The sequence below is a fragment of the Zonotrichia leucophrys genome, chromosome 8, assembly GCF_028769735.1.
Source record: "Zonotrichia leucophrys gambelii isolate GWCS_2022_RI chromosome 8, RI_Zleu_2.0, whole genome shotgun sequence".
Taxonomy (NCBI): Eukaryota; Metazoa; Chordata; class Aves; order Passeriformes; family Passerellidae; genus Zonotrichia; species Zonotrichia leucophrys.
This window is the reverse complement of record NC_088178.1, coordinates 14,720,517-14,740,248: the sequence shown is the minus strand read 5'-3', so window position 1 is coordinate 14,740,248 and position 19,732 is coordinate 14,720,517. Positions and strand designations below refer to the sequence as shown.

At 39.4% G+C, this 19,732-nt stretch overlaps 1 protein-coding gene across 3 annotated transcripts in view; it reads right to left on the bottom strand.

Moving 5' to 3' along the window:
* HFM1 (helicase for meiosis 1) overlaps positions 1–19,732 on the bottom strand; it is a 98,986-nt gene that overhangs the window by 26,638 nt on the left and 52,616 nt on the right. Inside the window, exons 3-7 of one of the 3 annotated variants that reach the window (XM_064719951.1) lie at positions 9,616–9,691; positions 7,997–8,051; positions 2,654–2,752; positions 2,234–2,355; positions 448–745 (exon numbers count right to left, since the gene is read on the bottom strand). In XM_064719951.1, the coding sequence (XP_064576021.1) occupies positions 448–745; positions 2,234–2,355; positions 2,654–2,724 (491 nt within the window). In that variant the 5' untranslated portion in view covers positions 2,725–2,752; positions 7,997–8,051; positions 9,616–9,691. Of the gene's footprint in view, positions 1–447; positions 746–2,233; positions 2,356–2,653; positions 2,753–4,256; positions 4,668–7,996; positions 8,052–9,615; positions 9,692–19,732 lie in introns of those variants that run through there. The other 2 variants (XR_010441215.1, XR_010441216.1) reach the window with 2 other exon arrangements.

Sequence of the window (19,732 nt, the reverse complement as noted above, 5' to 3'; positions counted from 1 at the left end):
AGCTGGACACAGAAGAGCAGTTTATTGACAAAATCTCTCCTCCCAGGGAACACTGAAATCACACTGAGAACTGCCCAAGGTATTCCTGACTAGCTGACCTCTGCTCAGCAAAGCAAATAATCTCAGCCTTCCTCATCACCAGGCAGATAAAGAACTCAGAGCAGTATTTTCCAAAAGCTTTGTTATCTAAAGACTTATTTAAAATGTAGGCAACAAACCAATGCTTACTTTTCTCATGAACGAGGCTGAGCTCAGGACACATTTAATTAAATTACTAAAATATTGCCAAAAAGAAACTTTTTTTTCCTCTTACACTGAAGAATTAGCATCTGGAGCCTGCTAAAGTAGTTTCAATTGATGGATCCCAAACTTGTGTTCAAGAGATTTATCTAAAACAATAATATGATTCTGGCAGTGATAAATTGTCTGAGTTGACTAGACACATACCTTTTTCTTAATGTTGAATGGACACTCTCATCATCACTGTTTTCACTTAATGCTTTATTTTGTGGTTGCTGAGAAAAATCTATTATTCTTTTAGATTTATTTTCATCAAAGGAAAGAAAAGATGAAACCACTTTCAGATTTTCATGCTGAAAACTAATTTTATCTCTTTCTCCTAGACTTAATTGTAGGACTTCCTTTTCAGGGGCTATGCCAAAATGAATAGGTGCTGATGATTTATCTTCCACTTTCTCTGTGTTACTCTTACATTGCTGTATAAACTTCTCATGCTTGCTCCCCCCTACAAAAATGATAAATTATTATTTCATTAATATTCATATTCTTATTCACAGTTATTTAATCAAGTACCTTTCCCACAGAATCAGCCAAATTTTCCCACAGAATCAGCCAAATTCACATCTATTATACAAACTGATGTTTCTATCTTATTGCAAGAATTTTAGTGTGCATTTTATGACTTATGTTAATGAATGCAATGCACGCATTGTAAATAAAAAGTTATAAAAATAAGGTCCCTTTCTTTTCTTCCTATGCAAAATAAAGGATAAAAACTACTCTTCAGAACTACAAAATAGTTTCTATGACAGAACTCTCCACCCAGTCCCAGAATAAAGATGGTCCTTTAAAAAATGACACAATGACCAAGCTTGAAGTTCCTGCTACAAACAGCTGAGATAACCACTGCAATCTCAACAGTCAGAGCTGGTGCAGATGTTGGTGACAGGCTGGTTTCATAACCTTCTTGGTTAATTATCACACTTTGTAGGGTTAATTCTCAGCAGAATCAGTGTCCTGATCTGGCTGACCAGATCAACAAGCCTTGCTGCTGGCAACAGGAAGGGAAAGGGACAAACAGAAACAAGCAACGAAATGCAACAAGATAACAACTGCTCTATTTTGCTGTCTTAATTTCAATGTTACCCATCTAGAAACTCAAAATTACAATGCCTGTTTGTAGCATAACCCCAGCAGTTCTAATTCTACAAAAATCAAAAAGCTTGTTTGAATAAGTAGCTCTTAATGGAATTATTTTTGCATAAAGCAGAAAAAACCTCTCCTTCTGTTTTACTAAAATTCCTAAATAGAGAATATTATAAATCAGCACAGCAGCTAATAAATGCACAGATCTAGCTGACATAGATAAAGAAATGGCACTCTTTAAAATAAATTTCCTTAAGATAATCCTGAATGTCTAGGAATATACCACTTACTAGCGTGGCATAATGACCAGATTCAAATTTGGCCTCCTGATCAATTTGATTAAAGCCCCAAGAAAGGGAAGAAAAAAGTGAGTTTCATATAAACTCTCTGTTCCTTGGGTGGCAGACAGGCCATCAGATCCATGTGACAACATTATGCTCTTACAGCCACTTCCCACTGTGTTACAATGCTTTGTGAAACAATGTGCAGGAACTGAAATTTTGATTATAGTTCTTACCTTGCACAGTTCTGCACAGCAAACTTGTGGCATGTTTACGCCTAAAGAGGACTGCTATGCTCCTGGCACATCTAACACCACCATTCTCAACTCAAATACATTCTTTTCTCTACTTGCATACCTAGAATATTTCATATTTCACAGCAACAGAGGAATGATCTGTCACACTAATTACTTGTTGAGTAATTTAATATCAAAGTCAAGTAACACTTGACATTGTCTGACACTAGTTGGACCTTGCAGTGCTGGGTTTACGGGTGCACTCGATCATCCCAAACATCTTTTCCAACGGTTGCAATGATTCTGTGACTCTATTCTCTGATACTTTACCCATATGAGTGGGAGCTGAGCTTTTTTCCAGTTCCTTCTGTAACTCCTCTGCAGCTGGAATTTCAGCAATAGCTGGAGCAGGTGCAATAAACCAAGTATTACGATCTCCATTTTCCAGACACCTATTTTTAACACAGAAATGTGAGGTAAAAGCATTTTTTAAGCACCCTTCATAACAATTAGCTCAAAATCACTAGTCATAAATAACCTAACTTCTGCTAACCCTTATTTCTCATAGCCCTAAGATACACCTGCATCATTGAATGTGCTTGGAGAAACATTTCAAAGTATGGGTTATGGAACCAGAGATGTCTAGCCCCACATTTCTGTCAGTGGACAAAAAAGTCAGTCATAACAAAAGCCACTGTTGCAAAATTATTCCATCTGAAAACCAATATATATATAATAATAAAGATTTACCTTTGTCTCATATCTGGTTTTTCATAAAATAAATTATCCAGTGAAAAGACCATGTCTGCAGAGTTGAACATTTTTAGATCAAATGTGAAGTCTCTTTGTCTGAAAGGGCAGCACAAGAAAATGTAAAACTGAAATTACTAGACTTGAACCTGTCTAAAGCAATACAAAGTTTATTAGTTGTAAGTAGCAATATTTAATTTCCATATTGTTTTCTTTTAGAGCTCTCGACTGCATTCTTAATCCTTCTTCAAACAGAGAATCTCTCTCCTGATAAAATGTGGTTCCTATTGCTTATGCTAAAAAAGCCCTATAGGGCAGCACTTGAAGCGTTTTACTATCATGACATATCTGGGAAGAAAAAGTGGGTAGGAACGAAGATTCAGATAAAGTTTATGTTAAAGTATTTAAATTCTAGTAACAATGCTAAATTCAGCTTAGAGAAGGCTAGAGAAGAGGAGACTGAGGGGACACATCACATTCTTCAACTTCCTCATGAGGGGAAGAGATTGGCAGGCACTGATCTCTTCTCTGCAGTGACAGGTCCCAAGAGAGCAGCCTGAAATTGTGTCAGGGGCTGTTTAGGATGGACCTTAGAGAAGGGTTCTTTCCCCAGAGGGTGTTTGGGCGCTGGGACAGGCTCCCCAGGGCAGGGGTCACAGCAGCAGCCCGACAGAGTTCAAGAAGTGTTTGGACAATGCTCTCAGAGACAGGGTGTGACTCTTGGGTGTCCTGTGCAGGGCCAAGAGTTGGACTTGATGATCTTTGAGTCCCCTCCAGCCCAGCGTATTCTCTGATTATTTTATACAATTGCAGCCAATATTTTCTCCAATTGTTTTATTATGATCACAGTCTGTCAAGCTTTTGCAAAACAAAATTATACTGTTATTTAAAAAAATAAAGTTATACTGCTACCCCAAAAATTATTTTAATTGACAATTGAAAGAAAAAAAGGCGGGTGTGGGAGTGGTGGGGAGGAGCGCAAAACGCTTCCAAGATAGCCACGAAACAAAGCGTCTTTTCCACACACTCAGTGCTGTTGGATTCCACAGGGAAAATGCATATTCCAGATGGCAGAATGAGGGAGTAGGTGTTCGCAGGAGCAGCACAGACCACTGAATCACATTTACTGAGAGGTGTTTGCCAAGTCCTGGGAGCAAAGAACTCCCTCATGTATCTGCTTTAACAAACACCTTACTACAAACACTTCAGGCCACGAGGGAGTTTGCTCAGTTTTGAAGCCACTTTACTTTTCGCCTTCCCCCTAAAACAAATCCTTTCCTCAGTACAGTTATTTAATCACAGTGCACTCTCCAGGGGGACCAAAGTCAAGGTCACAACCTCTAAGGGTGCTGACCCAAACAAACCGCAAGTGCCCGGTGCCCCGGCGGCGCAGAGCGCATCCCCCGCCTCACTGCGCTGCTCTCCGGGCCTGCGAGGCCCTGAGGCCCCTCACGGCCAGGCCTCCGCTCCCTCCACCGAGGAACGAGAGCGCAGCGCCTCCCGCCGCTTCCACCGCGCAAAATGGCGGCCGGGGGGCGCCGCGCGCTGCAGCCGCCTCAGCGGGGCCGGCGGGAAGCGGCGATGGCGGCCGCGCCTCCCCCGCACTGTGCGCGCCCGGCGCTCCCTCAGGGGCTCCCACGCTCCCCTCAGGGGCCCGGCCCTCCCTCAGGGGCCCCAGCGCCGCTCCGGGGCTCGGCGCTCCCGCCGAAGCGAAATGGAGGGCGCGGGGCCGCCTCACGGCCGCTGCTTGCCCTCAGAGGGGCGGCATGGGAGCAGCACCTGACAAACCTCCTACTCGGAGATCCTCTAATGGGAAAGAATTGGCCTGAATTCCCCATAAAATCTGCCAGAGAGGAATGTGCAGACACTCCACTGGTGCTGGATTTAGAGCTTGTCCAAGCATGGATTTATTGTGAATTACTCTCCTGAGAAGTCCTTACTCACTTCAACCCGGATGGAAATTAGAAAAGGCAGCTGATTCCTGAGCCATACAACTCAGTTAGGAAAATTATTCCTGGAGAAAGAAATAAAGGTAGCAAAAATATTGATCCTTTTAGTGGATTTTTGAAAATACAGAGGTTTTTTCCTTGCTGTTCAAATGGTACAACAAAATTCTTCAAGTTATATGAAGTGAAACAATATGACAGAGTATTTGCAAAATGCAGAATTAGGTCACTTACCTCGCTCCTCCCTGAAATACTGCAACATAAAATTCTGGACTTGCCATTAGAACACAGCTTTTGAACTAGCAAATTTTAAATAAATGGCACAACTGTCTAAGAAAGTCTAAATTTTAAGCTGGTTCAAAGCTTCATGACATTCAAGAAATACTATAGAGGCAGCTACTGTAAATATGTATTTCCTCATACATAAATAGATGAAAAGGAGAGTATTTTCTCAAATATTGATTGATTTTAACATAAATAATTTTTATTTAATCAACTTTTTTGTTTTTCTTTCTTGAAAATATTAATTTTTAACTTTCCATTTCAAATTCTTAGACATTGTGTATATTTACTTAACGTCTATTCACTCAGGTTGTCCAAGCCCAGGTCAATAAAGACCCAGGTCAATGCAAGAAATATTAGGTTTATTTTTTACTATCTAGTATATATTCATGTCTTTCTTTTAATTTATTCTTCCTTTTAAAAGACTTGCATCCGAATTGTGTCATATTACAATATTCCAATTTTTATACCACACATTTAGATGCTTTAACCCACCTCCCCATCTAATTACTAGGCAGACAGCCAAAGGTGAGAAGCACTTCATTCCTACTTCCAACATGACAGGATCTTGGCCAGCACGGAATAACAAAGGATTTTATAAGGAGCTTAGAATACAATCAGGATTGATAATGAACCCATTGTGTGAAATTAGATTCTGAAACCATCAATTTTATTCAGTATTCTGAATAAAAGTGGGAAAATGTTTGTGCATAAGCATGCAGTAAAGCATTCATTTTTTTGCTTACAATAAACTCTGAAACCAGAAAGCATTTTTCCTTCTTACTATTAGTGAATGCCTTCTTTGATTCTGGCCTCAGGCAAGTTTCCATCTTAGTTCACAACATCTGCTTTTAGCTGACCAGACTTTAATGTTTAAAGCCATAATACAAACAGTTCATTTTTTAAAGCTATTTTTTTCTTCGATTCCTTTCCCTAGGTGACATCTCCCTCAACACACACACAAATCACATAAAATATATAGCAAAGCAGTCTCTCAACTGCTCTGAGACAGTTTAATTTTTGATTTTCCCCAAGCCTAACATCTGATCTGCCATATGTTTTGAGTCTTTCCAGCTCATGGAGATCACATACTAAGTCATAAACTTGCATGTTCTGGAACAACACAACTAGAAAATCATGAACACCAGACATTGGTCAGTGATCCATATGAGAACAGAATAATTCTCATACTTGCTAAATACAGGGCTGTTAGAACATTCAGTTTTCTCCAGAACTTACAAACTGAACAAATCAACGATAAATTAAGTTCAGAAAAGTAGGAAGATGTAAGCGAGCTCACAATCGGTGGTGACTTCTCTCAGTTTCCTTTGCTGAGCTTTATCCACATTTTCAGAGACATGACAACACCACTGGTCCCTAAAAAGCCTGAGGTCTCTAAAAAGCCGTGAGGAAGTCTCTGCCTTCCTCACGGTAGAAATCACTGGGAAATGTTAGAAGGCACGAAATCACAGGCAATCCCTGAACTGCATGACTTTTATCAGTGCTTGAGGTGGTTGCAATCATTCATTTATTAAAGAAATTGTAAGACTCAATAATTAAAAAAAATATTTTCACCGGTAACCTTTTCCAGTAAAATACAAATGGAAATACGGCAAAAATGAAGGAAAATCCTTCCATTTTATCATGTTGGCTTTGATGGATTTACGCCAACATTTTTAAACGCGGGATTTGCAGATGCGGGCCGGATGTTGCACCGCCCCTACAGACGCTGGAACAGGTGAACGGTAGGTTTGTGGCTGCCGTGCCCGAGCTGAGCGCGCTCCCGCGGGGCCCCGCAGTCCCGCCGCGCGTGTCCGCCCCGGGGCTGGCCCGGCGCTGCGGCGAGCGCGGCTCCCAGGGCGCTGCCGCCGGCCCCTGGCCGTGCCCGCCACATGCTGCTCCCTGCTAGCTCTGCTTTTTGTGTGCCTAAACTACAATATTTTTAGCACTGTTTGTTTTCCTGTATTTTTTTTACCTTTGTTTCCTTTTTCAATTTCTTACCCATACACGTTTTGGGGTTCTTTTTAACACCTTTAAGAGATGAACCTTCCAGTACAGGCTAGCCAAGAACTATTTTCATTATGTATAGTATTAAGCTCGTGCTTCAAATTAACCAAACAAGCACATTCCACATTTACAACCCCACCCTGAACAAATCTTGTCACATACACACACTTACTTTATGTCCTATACTGATTAGAGACAATAGCAATTTTGCACATAGACAAAGGGGATATAATAGTGAGCATAGACTTAATAGTTCACATAGCTGATACTTGACAATTCCTGCACATCCAAATCAAATGCTCAGCTGATAAAATAAGACATATACAGAAGGAAAGAAAATGAGATTAATGCTGTAGTGATATTTGCTCTTTTGCAATGCACCTCCTAGAAGCCAAGTCATTGCTGCTTCCCTTAAAAATGAAACAAAAATCTCACCGAAAAGCGTCAGTGGAGTCTGCTTTTGCACAGATGACAAACCTGAAAGTTATATCTGCAACCCCTGGTTTGGAAAATATCTGCCTATTTTCATCTTATCAATTCCAACAATATATTTTTTTAAAGGTAGGGATGGAATGGATTTTTTTAAGCTAGAACTATTTTGTTGAAGCCAGTTCTCAACAGAAATACAACAAATGCTCTTATTTTTAAAGCTTTTTGTTTTAAATTATTATGAATCAATTCTGCTTGCAGCTATACAGCTAACATCTGGATTCCAGATCATCTAATGGTTCATGCCCTTTGAAAATGTTTCCTGTCAGCAAGATTCCTTGCTTTGGATTGGAAATTATAAGTCTATAATTTAAAAATATTCAGAACTCCTGAAAAGCAACACTTTTTTAGAGTTCTTCCTTTAAAGAAATAAGTTTGCTAAATATTTTCTCAGAGTAATTTTTTCATTTGTAAAAAATGAATATTTGTCTGTAGTCAAGGAACAGATGAAAATTTGTGAATTTTGAAAATATGGGTCTGATATATTATGAATTTTTAGAGTACATTTTGTTTTACACATAGCTTTTTTATTCACCAAGAAAGTTTATACTTTTTCAAATGTGGTTTATTACTCTGGCAAGCAATGATTTGAGGAAACCATGATGCTATGGTCACTTACCAACTATGTGTCTGATTCCTCCTCAAGGGAACTTATTTTCTCAGCTTTGTGTCCGCTTCATTTTGTTTGGAAGAAAAAACCGAAACAAATATTTTAGGTACTGTTCTCTTTGAAACGTTCATCCAAGTATTTCTAGAAAACCTAATCTTCACTTTCTGCCTTCCCTGGTCACATCCTAACTATTAAATTTATACTGATTAAGGTGGAATAAAACAACTCAACCACAAACAGTGTTTAAAGCAGCAGTGTGATCCATATGCAAAGTGTGGGGGGTCCAGCCAGTATGATTAACAGCTTGATGTAGTCAGGGCTAAGACACATATGTATTCCAAAGATAATTCCATTAATTTGAAACTGTCTTTCCTAGAATGACAGCCTACTTACTCAGTTATTTCTAATAATCCTCCATACTGTAGCTATGCTGTGCATTTTAAGTTAAACAGCAACAATATGCCAATTAAATTTCTGCAGACTATATGATCTGAACACCCTACAGATCCTTCACTCTTTCAAAGTAGGTCCGTGTATACAGATTTTGTTTGATCTCTGGTTCATGTCAACCTGGTTTTGAAACATACCATAACTAGAAAATGTTTCTTTATGATATGTTAGTTATCAGGAATGTGATCTATACTGATAGTGGAGGAAACAAGTTCATGCACTGATCTTTCTTCAAAAATGAAGTTTATTCTCCTTGCATTAAGGGAGAAAGCATACATTCTTCAAAGTTTATATTTTCTCCCTGTTTCAACTTTTATGATCATTTTCTTAAACCTTATGATTTTACATTTACTAATTCACTGCTGGATAATATATTTACTGATACATCATAAGAAGGGTTAAGTGCAAAACTGTGTGTCTTGTATACAGGTACGAGACAAGGTGGTCTAGTCCTAAGGAGATGATTGGGATCTTATTGCAGTGCAAGCAATGCCCAACAGAAAATACAAGTGCAGAAGTATTGTGCATCTTTGCAGATGATGGACTGAAGACAAGTCAACCCTCCTGACTCATATCAGATACTAGGAAATTGTATTTTACAGCACTGGAACCAAATCGATATAGGAACTCGACCTTTGAAACTGTACTCTTGTAGATGCAGCAAGATCCAACAACACACAAGAATGACAGAAGTATCTGATATCAGGAGAAGAAGAAATGGCCTCAAGCTGCACCACACAGGATGTAGATTGGATATTCTTCATGGGAAGGGTTAGCAGGCTTTGGAACAGGCTGCCCAGGGAGGTGGTGGAGTGACCATCTGTGCGGGGATTTAAAATGTCTGCAAACATTGTTTGCAGAAAATGGTTCTTAGGGATATGTTTTAGTGGTGGACTTGGCAGTGCTGACTTAACAGTTGGACTTGATGATATCAAAAGCCTTTTCCAACCTAAAGGATTCTATGGTTGTTCAGTACTTCATCACAGTCCCTGGGTTCACTGCCCTTCATTACAAATCTATACAATTCCATTGCACAAGTCTCCAAGGCATTTGAACAGACTATTTTTTCCAACTCAACCAAATTTGTACCACTGTAAACTCCAGCAGTATTGTATTTTGGAACTGAAAATCCTTGTGAAACAGTATAATTCAAAATTTTAAAGTAGCAAGTGTCTTACATTTTGGAATGCAGTAACTCAATACAGATGTTCAGATTCCAGCTGGGGCACTTGAGGCAATTGTTCCTGATATATTCTGAAAACAAACCCCAAAACAAAACAAAAATTTATATGAGAAACAGTAGAATAGAATGTCTGAGTACACTCACATTTAAGAACTTGTCCATCACCAGATGGGTTTGTTCCAAGCAAACGGTGGACTCCAAACAGCTGAGCATCTCAGGAGTAGGCACAGTACTAAACAGAACACATTCTGGGAAACTTCCAAACTAAGAAGTAAAGACAATGACTGAAGCCTGGGGACTTCTCATCATCACAAAAACATTTGAGTACAAAATCCCACTGAACTTTGGCACAAAACAGTGAAGATGGTTTACACAGACTCAGCTTATCCTCAAAGTAGCACAGCTGCTTTGGTGACAGTGGAGAACCTGAGATATCAACATGTTGCAAAGAAAAACTTCTGTCACACAGAATTTTTCATAAAAATGGAAGAGGCAGCAAGGAGCACAGCTGAAAAATGCAGTATGTTGACACACTACCAAAAGAAACAGAGTTAGATATGAAACACTTTTATAACAAGCTGACTACTGACAACGATACAGAAAGTAGGTGACAGCATTTCAAAGTCAAGACATTCTACATACTTGTTGATGTGTTTACAACATAGATGAAAGAGCAGTTTCAAGATTTCACAGAGAAATGCAGTCTGACATGTTGACATTGATAAAGTTTTTAAAACATCTTCTCATACAAAACCTCAAAGAAAACTTTGTAATTTGCATATTTAGTCCAGCTATTCACTAATCAAGCCTTTCATGTATTAATTCAGACCATACAGACCTATTGGTAAATTTTGGGTTAAGATGTTCAGAAGAGGACATATACATTTAAACACACAATGAAAAGACAGAATGATCACTGGACTTTGTCTACAGAAGAATTCAGGGTGTCATAATGGTCTGACAGTTTTGTGAGTCTTCTTCTGGAAGGTGGTATGTGTGTTTTCTGCTGAAACATTCTGTAGAAAATTGGAAGCCCTGGCTTCCTATGTATTTCTAAAGAGAACTTGGGAATTTATTAAGTCTATCCCAGTGCTATGAAATATGGTAGGGTTCTCCCTTCTCATTTTACCAAACAGCATTACAGTATTCACTTGAGATCCCTTCCCTTTCTGTGAAGTGATTTCAGTCCACATCTCCCATCTCATGAGTGAAAGCTCCAGCTACTCCGTTATTGGGTTTTGTGATCCAAGCCTGTACCAGCTCTTTGAGGGTAAAACCATTTAAAGTTCTTTGGAACAATTAAACCTTATGTAGAAAGAGCACATACGTGCCAATAACCACTGTTTGTCTCAGGAAAATCACCTTAGACTTGTGAGACCCCCCAAACCAAATCACTGCATTCCCCTAGTTACAGAGAACACAGTCATTTGTGCTCTTGTCCAAATGTTTATTTCATGCAAAGGAATTAAACCCACTATATTTGGGAACCAAATACCCACTGTAAGTAAGCAAAGTATTTCTAGTGACATCAGTGATGTTTGGATCACATTTGTAAGAAAAGCCAAAAAGTCAAATCACTATTTAAAAGTGAAAAATTGTTCTCATGCTAATAACATTGAATTGCAGGAGCGGACTTAATATAGGTCTTTAAACTGTTTAATTTCGTTTGAAAGAAACTAAAGATTAAAACCCCATGCCTTAACAGAATGTTTCTGCAAGTCATACTAACTTACAAAAAGTAAGTTAGTATGCTATAAAGTGTGAATTTCAAGTGTTTAGTAGCCATTCATTACTTCTTTGTACATAAGTGTCATGCTTTCCTGTTAAACAAGGCAGATTTGCAACATCTAGGCAAATTACTTTAACATTTGGTCTTCATAAGCTGACTACAAAGTACCCAATGTGAAAATAAATTATTTCATAAGAAGTCTTATTTTCTTTGTTGAGAAGTTGCTGACAGACAAAATTCTCATTATATTCAGACAGTATTTTTATTTATACATATACAAAAAGAAATCCATCTCCTGTCTCCTTGTTTTAGCTTTTTGTTCTGACTTAACCTCTACAGAGCCAGAATGGTATGACCAAGGAGGCTGTAAGAATGCCCAATGAGAGCTGTTTCATGTAAAAAGCCATTAAAGTTCACTAAGTCACCCCCTTTTTGAGACCTGTAACTTTTCCTTTTCCCTCCACCCTTCTGTTTTCTCCAAAGTATGACCTATGGCCTATATTCACAGTCTGTGCATAGACTGTGGAAGCAGAGGGATTTGAGGTAGAAACATTTCCTTGGGCAATAGAAGTGGTAACAGCAGGAGTACCAAGGAAAACAAAGTGTTAGGATAAATCTCTTCTTAACAGAAAAAAAAGGAAAAAAAAAATCACAAAAAAGGTGTTCCTCATAGCTACTCTATAGGTATGGGGAAGAATCTTTATCACCTGTGCACAAGATACAGAATACAGATCTACAGAATTAACTAAAACTCACAGTATATTTTTAAAATAATAGTAGTTAAAAATTGGAGTGTGAGCAAGAGAAATGCACTAAAATATTAAGACAAAGCCCAGCAATTATGTATTTTAGCGTACATATTTATCATGTTGCCAGTCAGCTCCAACCACTGCTTTCCAGATGGCAGAGGAGAGCAGAGGCACAAGGCAGTTATCCTGATGGAGCGGAGATGTATCACCACAATAACAACTCTGCAACAAAACAGGAGACAGCAGAAAAGCAGAGGAAGTTTACTCAAAAGAAAACCCCAAAAACCAAAATCCCTAAAAAACATAGGAAAGGGTTCCAAGAGGGGCTGGGGCTCCTGAGAGGGGCATCTGGACTCTGAAGCCCCGGCTTCTGTAGCACCTGCCTAGGTCAGCACCAAAAGAAAGTTACATTTACTTACAGGTATTTCATGTTTCAAAAGTAAATTCCTGTTTCTCCAAATGTGTTCCAAGCTTTTAATCAAGGTTGTTACTACTGCTTCTTGTCATCTGTTTCCCAAAGATTAAAAGGAATTTGTCTTTCACAGTCTTTCTGCTTTGTCATTAGCTCATAGGTGTGGATTGTATCTATTTCAAGGTTTGAAAACACAGTTTGGGTGTCACCTGGTCCTTTTTATCTGACACTGAGGGTATGAAACATGCCTCTAGCACTAAACAGAACTAAACTTCCATAAAAACCTTGGGCCAAGTTGCTATCTTCAAGTAGAATATTCTTATTATGGTAAAAATTCAGCAGATTGTGGCTTTGCTTCAACAGTACTTCAGAAATTTCTAATTAATTCAGAACATTTTCTACAATCTTGTAGGAAAAGGCATTAAAATGAGATTTTTAGGTGCAGGATTTTCAAACATTTCAATTACATTTTTACATGATCCAAATTTTTCCTAGTTTTACATTAATAGTGAAAAATCTCAGCAATGTTATTTGCTATTGTCATAAAAACAAGCCAATTTTCTCCTGATGATTTATATAGCTAGACAGTATGCAGCATCTATCTCAAGTCCTATACAACTGAAATTTTCACAAAATGGTACTTCTAAGATATATTTTGATGTTATACAAGGAATTGTGTGCCAAATTTTTGGAGAGGATTAAAAAAGCACTATCCTCATATTAAACTGGGGACAGGGGCTTGCTACTTACATTATTTCTATTTATGTTACAGTGTTTCAAGTAATTTTATTCTATTTTAAGCATAACAACCCTCAAGAAATATCTACAGAAATATTAGAAAAGAGAGGAAAAAACCCCCCTGATACCAAACACAAAAGACAATGCTGAATTTCATTACTGTAATCGTTGTGTTAAACCAAGCATCTAGGTTAGTAATCTACCAGCTCTCAGGAAAAAGAAACAAAATTTCATTCACATACATCCAGTTTCTCTGCTTTAAAATTAATTTCTTTCGAAGAAGGTATCAGTTAACACCACAGAGAGTTTTGTGCCCCTTTGCAATGCTCTATAGTTCTGAACCACTAGCTGAAAATAGGACTTCAAGGCAGTGGAGGAGAGTATAAGATGAGTTCAGGAGCTTGCTGTGATTCTGCATCCACTGAATTATTAGTACTTCTGAAAGTCAAGAAAACTGGGTATTGTGTAAAATAGCTTGAGGGAACAGCTTCAGTACATTAAAACACAGTCCACAGGCAATTTTCTAAAAGAACTCTGCTTACCACAGCTCTGTCCCCCTCTTTAATATTTTAAGGAGATGCCTAAAGTGACACATGCGTGACTCTCCTTTCAGTAAGGCACTTCCCTGTGACAGAGCGCTCTGGCGGGAGGGCGCTCCCAGCCTCGGGGCTCCCCGTGCCCCCGGGATGCTGGCACGGCTCCAGCAGGGCGCTGCCGGCCGGGCAGGCACAGATTCTCTCTCCCGTGTGCATTTCCTCCTGCTGCATGCAGCTGTGGGTGGAACCCCGCTCTCTGCTCCTGGGCCGGCAGCTCTTGGGAGGAACAGCAGCAGGCTTAGGGAAACCCTGGCAGTCCCGCTGAATGAGCTAAGGGTTATCTCCACCTCTGTTATACTCATGGAAACGAGGAGGAAATACAGTCCTCTCTACAAGGCTAATCTAAGAGAAAGTATACATTAAAAGGAGTAACTAAAGCCTAGAGTTTTGGAGCAGGGACGTGGCGGCTTTTAGAGATTTGCAATCTTTTGATTTTTATTTGTAACATCACCCATAGGGGTTTGTTTCTTTTTTTGTCAAACAGCGAAAAGAAAAGACAAGAACCAGAGTTTAAAAGCCATAGTTCAAAAATAAATATCTGTAACTTCTGGGTTTAGAGTAGTGAATCCTTGTGCATGTATACTTGCAGTTAAGTGGGCAGAGTTTTACTTGTATGGAAGCTAAGTGTTAGATTAAAATAACTGTTCTCACATCAGTGATGACTTCAAAATAATATAAATGCTACAAGTATAAAAGATATGACAAGAAAGGTGTTTCAAAAAAGTCAGTTTTCCAGCTTATTCATTCTGGGAGCTGACTCTCCTCTTTATCGCCTTTTTGTAAACCACTGATGCCAGAATATGGAGAGCATAAATATGCTTTATGGAGCAGCATAGCAGAAACAAAACAAACAAACAAAAAAACCCTCTAATTTTTTAAAATGAGGATCAGCGGGTACAATGCACAAAGAATTCTGTTTTAAAATCTGAATAAAATCGTATACTGTTCAAGAAATAGAGAACAATATCACGCTTTCCTAAAATGATCTTTTAGCTTGAAAAATTTAGTCTTGCTAAAACAGAAGGCCAGTAACGAACAGGTGAATTTTTACTCACAGGAGATACACAAGAGAAGAAATTCAGCTAAGACCCCAAAGTAATAGCAGTGAAACAATGAAGTTACAATTGCCTAGAAACAGCACAAGAGAGTGGTAAGTCTAGCCTTGTGTACTGATTTAAATAAAAGCCTGCATGTATGTTGTTAGATCATATTGGAAGTGACATTGTGTTAAGAGGTTTCAGCCATTGAAGTTGTACTGATGCAGGCTCGGGCAGGATTTGGCCCTGCCTATCACATTTATTATACATGTGCTGTTCCCTCTCTTGTTTTGCTCCAGCCTGACCTATTGGCTGTCCCTGCTGGCTGGGATGCTGGCTTCATCCTTGACCCTGGCTTTCTTCCACACCCCGATTCTCCTGTGGCTGCACATTACTGCTCTCATTGCTTTAGCAATCTATTTTTTACCGTCATTTCATCCTCACTGAAGTCTCCCATTAAGAAATCCAATCATTTCAAGCTATCATCGAAGCTGTTTGCTTTCCTAATTTGAAATACTTGTATTTTGACCTCAATGTTTCTCAGTATAAGCACCCTGCAGAAACATTAAAATTAATCCTCTAAAGGCCAATTTTAATGTAAAATTATGTCAGTTTTCATCTTCAGCTATCCCTACCAGCTCTTCATTGATTGCAGGCTCTGTTAAGAAATGTCTCTCCTTGTTTTCCTCCACGGATTTTCTCCAGACTACCTTTTCATCAAAGGCTGGACTTTTCATTCCACCTCTCCTTAGGAAGTAACTTTCATCAGAGCTGCGTGGATACCAAATGTCATCAAGTAAAACTGTTACACACAGCTTTGTTTGCATTGTATATATGCAAATGCAGATAAAGCCAGCAGAGAATAAGATCCCATTGGTCAGTGCTATGCAGGAATGCACTGGGATAAACAGACCATCTACAACACAATACCCCTAACTGTGCCGAAAGGATGTATTTTGGATAAAAAAACAAGAGGAAATTGAGTTTTCAGAGTTGAGAGGGAATGGTTAGGACACAAAGCCTGTGGCTATACGAATATTGAATATAATAGGGATCAGAAAGGCTGAGAGGCTGTGCCTTTCTTCTGGCATGAAAGGCAGTGTTCATAGTGGAGGGAGGCCTTACAGTTGCCTTATTTCCTTTCCCTTACTCAGACCTCTGAAGGAAGACACCCTGCTGAGCTGTGTGTTTCCACAACAGCTTTAGGTCCTTGCCAGAAGAACAAACCCCAAGACTTCAACTCTCCCCAGCCACTCCAAATGAACACTGTGGTGCTCCTGAGAGTTGCCACCCCCTCATTAAGCAGCACTGGCTCTAGTATGTTCTGTCCTTTGCTAGAGTTCTACCAGCATTGCTTACAAAACCACTTCTGCTGTCTGTAAAAAATCCTTTTCTCAGTCCTTCCACCCAATCCTATTGCTTTCCCATTTTTTTTCAAAATTCCTATGATAATACCTGTTTCTAAGTGACTCCTTGTACTTGGATACAAATTTCAGTTAACAGAGGGTCAAAAGACAATATGAGAGATTTCAGTGACAGAGAGCAACATCTGAGAATGCCATGGACTTGCATAAAGGTGAGTTTGCTACCACATTTGTACCAAAACCAGGGACACTTCAACATCCTGTGTTTGTTGAAGGCATGTATGTGTTACTAGGTAGCTGAGAGCCCCTATGGACAAAATATGAACAGCAGCCATTGCATCCCTCATGCCCCTTTCAGGGAATGCTAGCAGAAAATCTATTTTCAGTTAGGCAAAATATCTGGAGTACTTGTGAATTAAATTAATTTCCAGTTTCCTTCTTAACATTAGATATTTTAGAAATGTCTATTAGAAAACAACATTTCCATTTTCACAGGTAAGTGTTTTGGGCTTGCTGCTTTCTTGAATAATGAAATAACTTTTGATCAATTTAGCTCATAGTTTCCATATTTTGTAGCTGTAATAGGAAGCAGTTTTGTAATGAGCATACATATTTCTGTGGCTATACCATATGGTCCTGTGGCTTGCATACCACAGAGTGAAGAACAGAACTAAAGTCAGAATGTAGTCACCAAAAGTCTCCCTGGAAAGCTCATGTGCAGCAAAACCCACTACTTGGAGGATGTTCACACCAAATTACAGCACTAAAATATTTCCTCACTGAGAATGTGAAAGGGATCCACAAACTCCAGAAATGGTGTTGTGTAGGAGGAATTTTGGAACAACTATTGTCCTGTATGCCTCCCCACAAAAAACATATTGCAGCAGAAAGCAAGCAACCAGCTATAGGCAAGGCAGTGTCACAAAACAAAACATTCTAGGTGAGTTTCTGTGCTTAAAGGAACATTAGAAGATGGAGGCAGTTGAGGGCTGAAAAGGGTTCCTTTCTAAGTGAGTGTCCTGTCTATTCCAGATGTAGCCATAGGTGCTGTTTGGTCCATTGGCTCACCTGCCTGGAGAGAGCTTGTCTGAGACACCTGAATATGGAACTTGAAAACAAGGAGAACACGGCTCCCACGTATGTGCCAGAGGTCACAGCAGACTAGAAACATGCCATGCTTTTCCACAAGGGAGGAAGAGAAGCAGAACTGCCTTTCCACATGATCACATCCCTGCCTTCGCTGTGCCAGAGCTTGAGAAAAGCTTTCACAGAGCTGCATCCTCACACATGGGGCTGAAGCCACAGAAAACTTCAACTTGTTCCTCTGCCAGCCCACAGAAGTTAACACCTTATTCTGGCATTAGAAAAGTCACCTCATTGCAGTTTTTCATATAATAACAATGAAGCTGGTTTTAATTTCATCACCTGTAGCTGAGAGTAACCACAAAAAAGGAAAAATAAAAAACCCCAGACAATTGTCTTTAAAAATAAATCAATCAGTCAAGTCACAGCAAACTACTCACAAGAGAATTCATCCTTGGAATTTAATGCAGAACAAGCTCTGCAGTGCACCAGTACACACTTAAAATAAAGCCTTTCCAAGGCATGTTATCCTCTCAGTGAAAGGGAAAACACTCCAAAGCAAAAAACAACCAAAAAAAGGCTCTATATTCAAATTCAGTACTCTTATTCCTACAGTGGCTGGCAAGCATTGCAGTAGTATTGGAGGCAGCTGACTTGGAAATACTACTACTTTCAGTATGAAAGATTGCAAGAAATTAATACTTTTTTCTCAGATTTTACTGTTTCTGCCCCAAAGAAAAATTGAAGTGGCAACAGGAGAAAGCTACAAGCATATCACAGTCCAGAGCAAGGAATTCTTTCAATTTACTCCTGCGCTGTGAGAGCCTAAAAATTAGGCTGCCTAGTTGCCCACACTAGGATATGTGGTGTCCAGTTTAAATTTCTATATTTGCTTCCTTTGGCCAAAGAACCTGGGAGTCTGAACCAGCAGCACACACAGTTATGTGCAAAGAGAGCTGCCAGGCTGGAAACACCTGGGCCAAAACCTACCTGCTCTGGAAGGCTTCCATGGAGAGTCTCTGCTGTATGTCTTTGCTCTGGAGGAGAGGAGCACAGGAGAACAGTCTGGCATTTCTTCCTCAGTAAAATTCATACTATAATCATAATATAATCTTGGAGGGCTGGGAAGGACCTCCAGTGTGGGCAGGACCTGAGCAGGGCAGAGCAGGGAGGAGACACCCCCAGAGCCCTGCGTCCCCTCCCTGGGCACAGGGACAGCCCAGGACACCAGCCCACAAGCAAGCAGGAGGGAGCAAGAGAGCAGCACTCCTACAACACCACCAAAAGCCAGGGCAATGAAGCCCAGGCTGGGCTGAAACAGGGAGGTGGGCAGGGTGGGGAAATGCCCCAGGTGGGGATGATCAGGCTCATCATTACTGTACTGACTTTTTTCTTTTTGATTAAACTCCAGAAATGAAAGTTACAGAGTTATTATTCAAAAATTGATGCAATGACTACTTTAGGTGTAGTGTTTTCAGGTCTTATTCAATGTTACAGAAATAAAATAAGTGGTTATACAAGCTAGCATAAAAAGTGGGTGGTTTTTTTAGGAATTTTCTCATTCAAAACACCTGGTCACGTGTTAAAGGGCCAGAATTAATTTACACTTTTAAGTTTTGCTCTGACCATAGTTATGTCCACAATGACTATGCAGAACATCCTTTGCCTCTGTGGTTGGGGAATCCAAAGCAGGATCCTTCAGGTAGCTGCCTGCCCATTTACACACACTCACAAACTCACTTATCTCCCTGGCACATGCTGCTAACAGCAGCACACAACCCAGCCCCTCTGCCCAGAGGAGGCATTTTCTCTACCTGCTCCTCCCTGGCATTTCTTATAGTCTTTCTTAGACACCTTCTTTTATACAAAATTGTTTCAGTGTGTATGATTAAAAAAAAATATTAAGTTTCTCTGCCTTTCATAGGCATTTCTTGGAACTTAGTGATGGGGACAGGTTTTGTCCATTTTCCAGAAAGTGCCTCTGCCAAGGAGAAATGCATAAAGGTAACAGTATTTCATCTGGATAACCCAGTGTTTCCATTAGAATCACATAATGTCTAATTATGTACTCCATAAATCTTCATATTTTGTTATGAAGCTCCTAATAACAAAGCCTGATAAATAGATTCTCTCCCCTGGCCACTACCAACTGAGTAGAAAAAATACTTATTTATGAAGCTTTATTAATAAAATCTGAATAATTCAAACAGCTTCTTCAGTGAAGAAACAGCATATTCCTATTTGCATATAAATGAAATGATGCTTTAGTGTCAGAGTGAAGAATTAAATAATATGAATTTTTACAGTGCAGTCTTGACAGCCTCATAAATATTATGGTCATAAGTTGCAGTTTCCTAAAAATCTCATTTTATCTTTTATTACAAAAATATGACCAAAGGGCCAA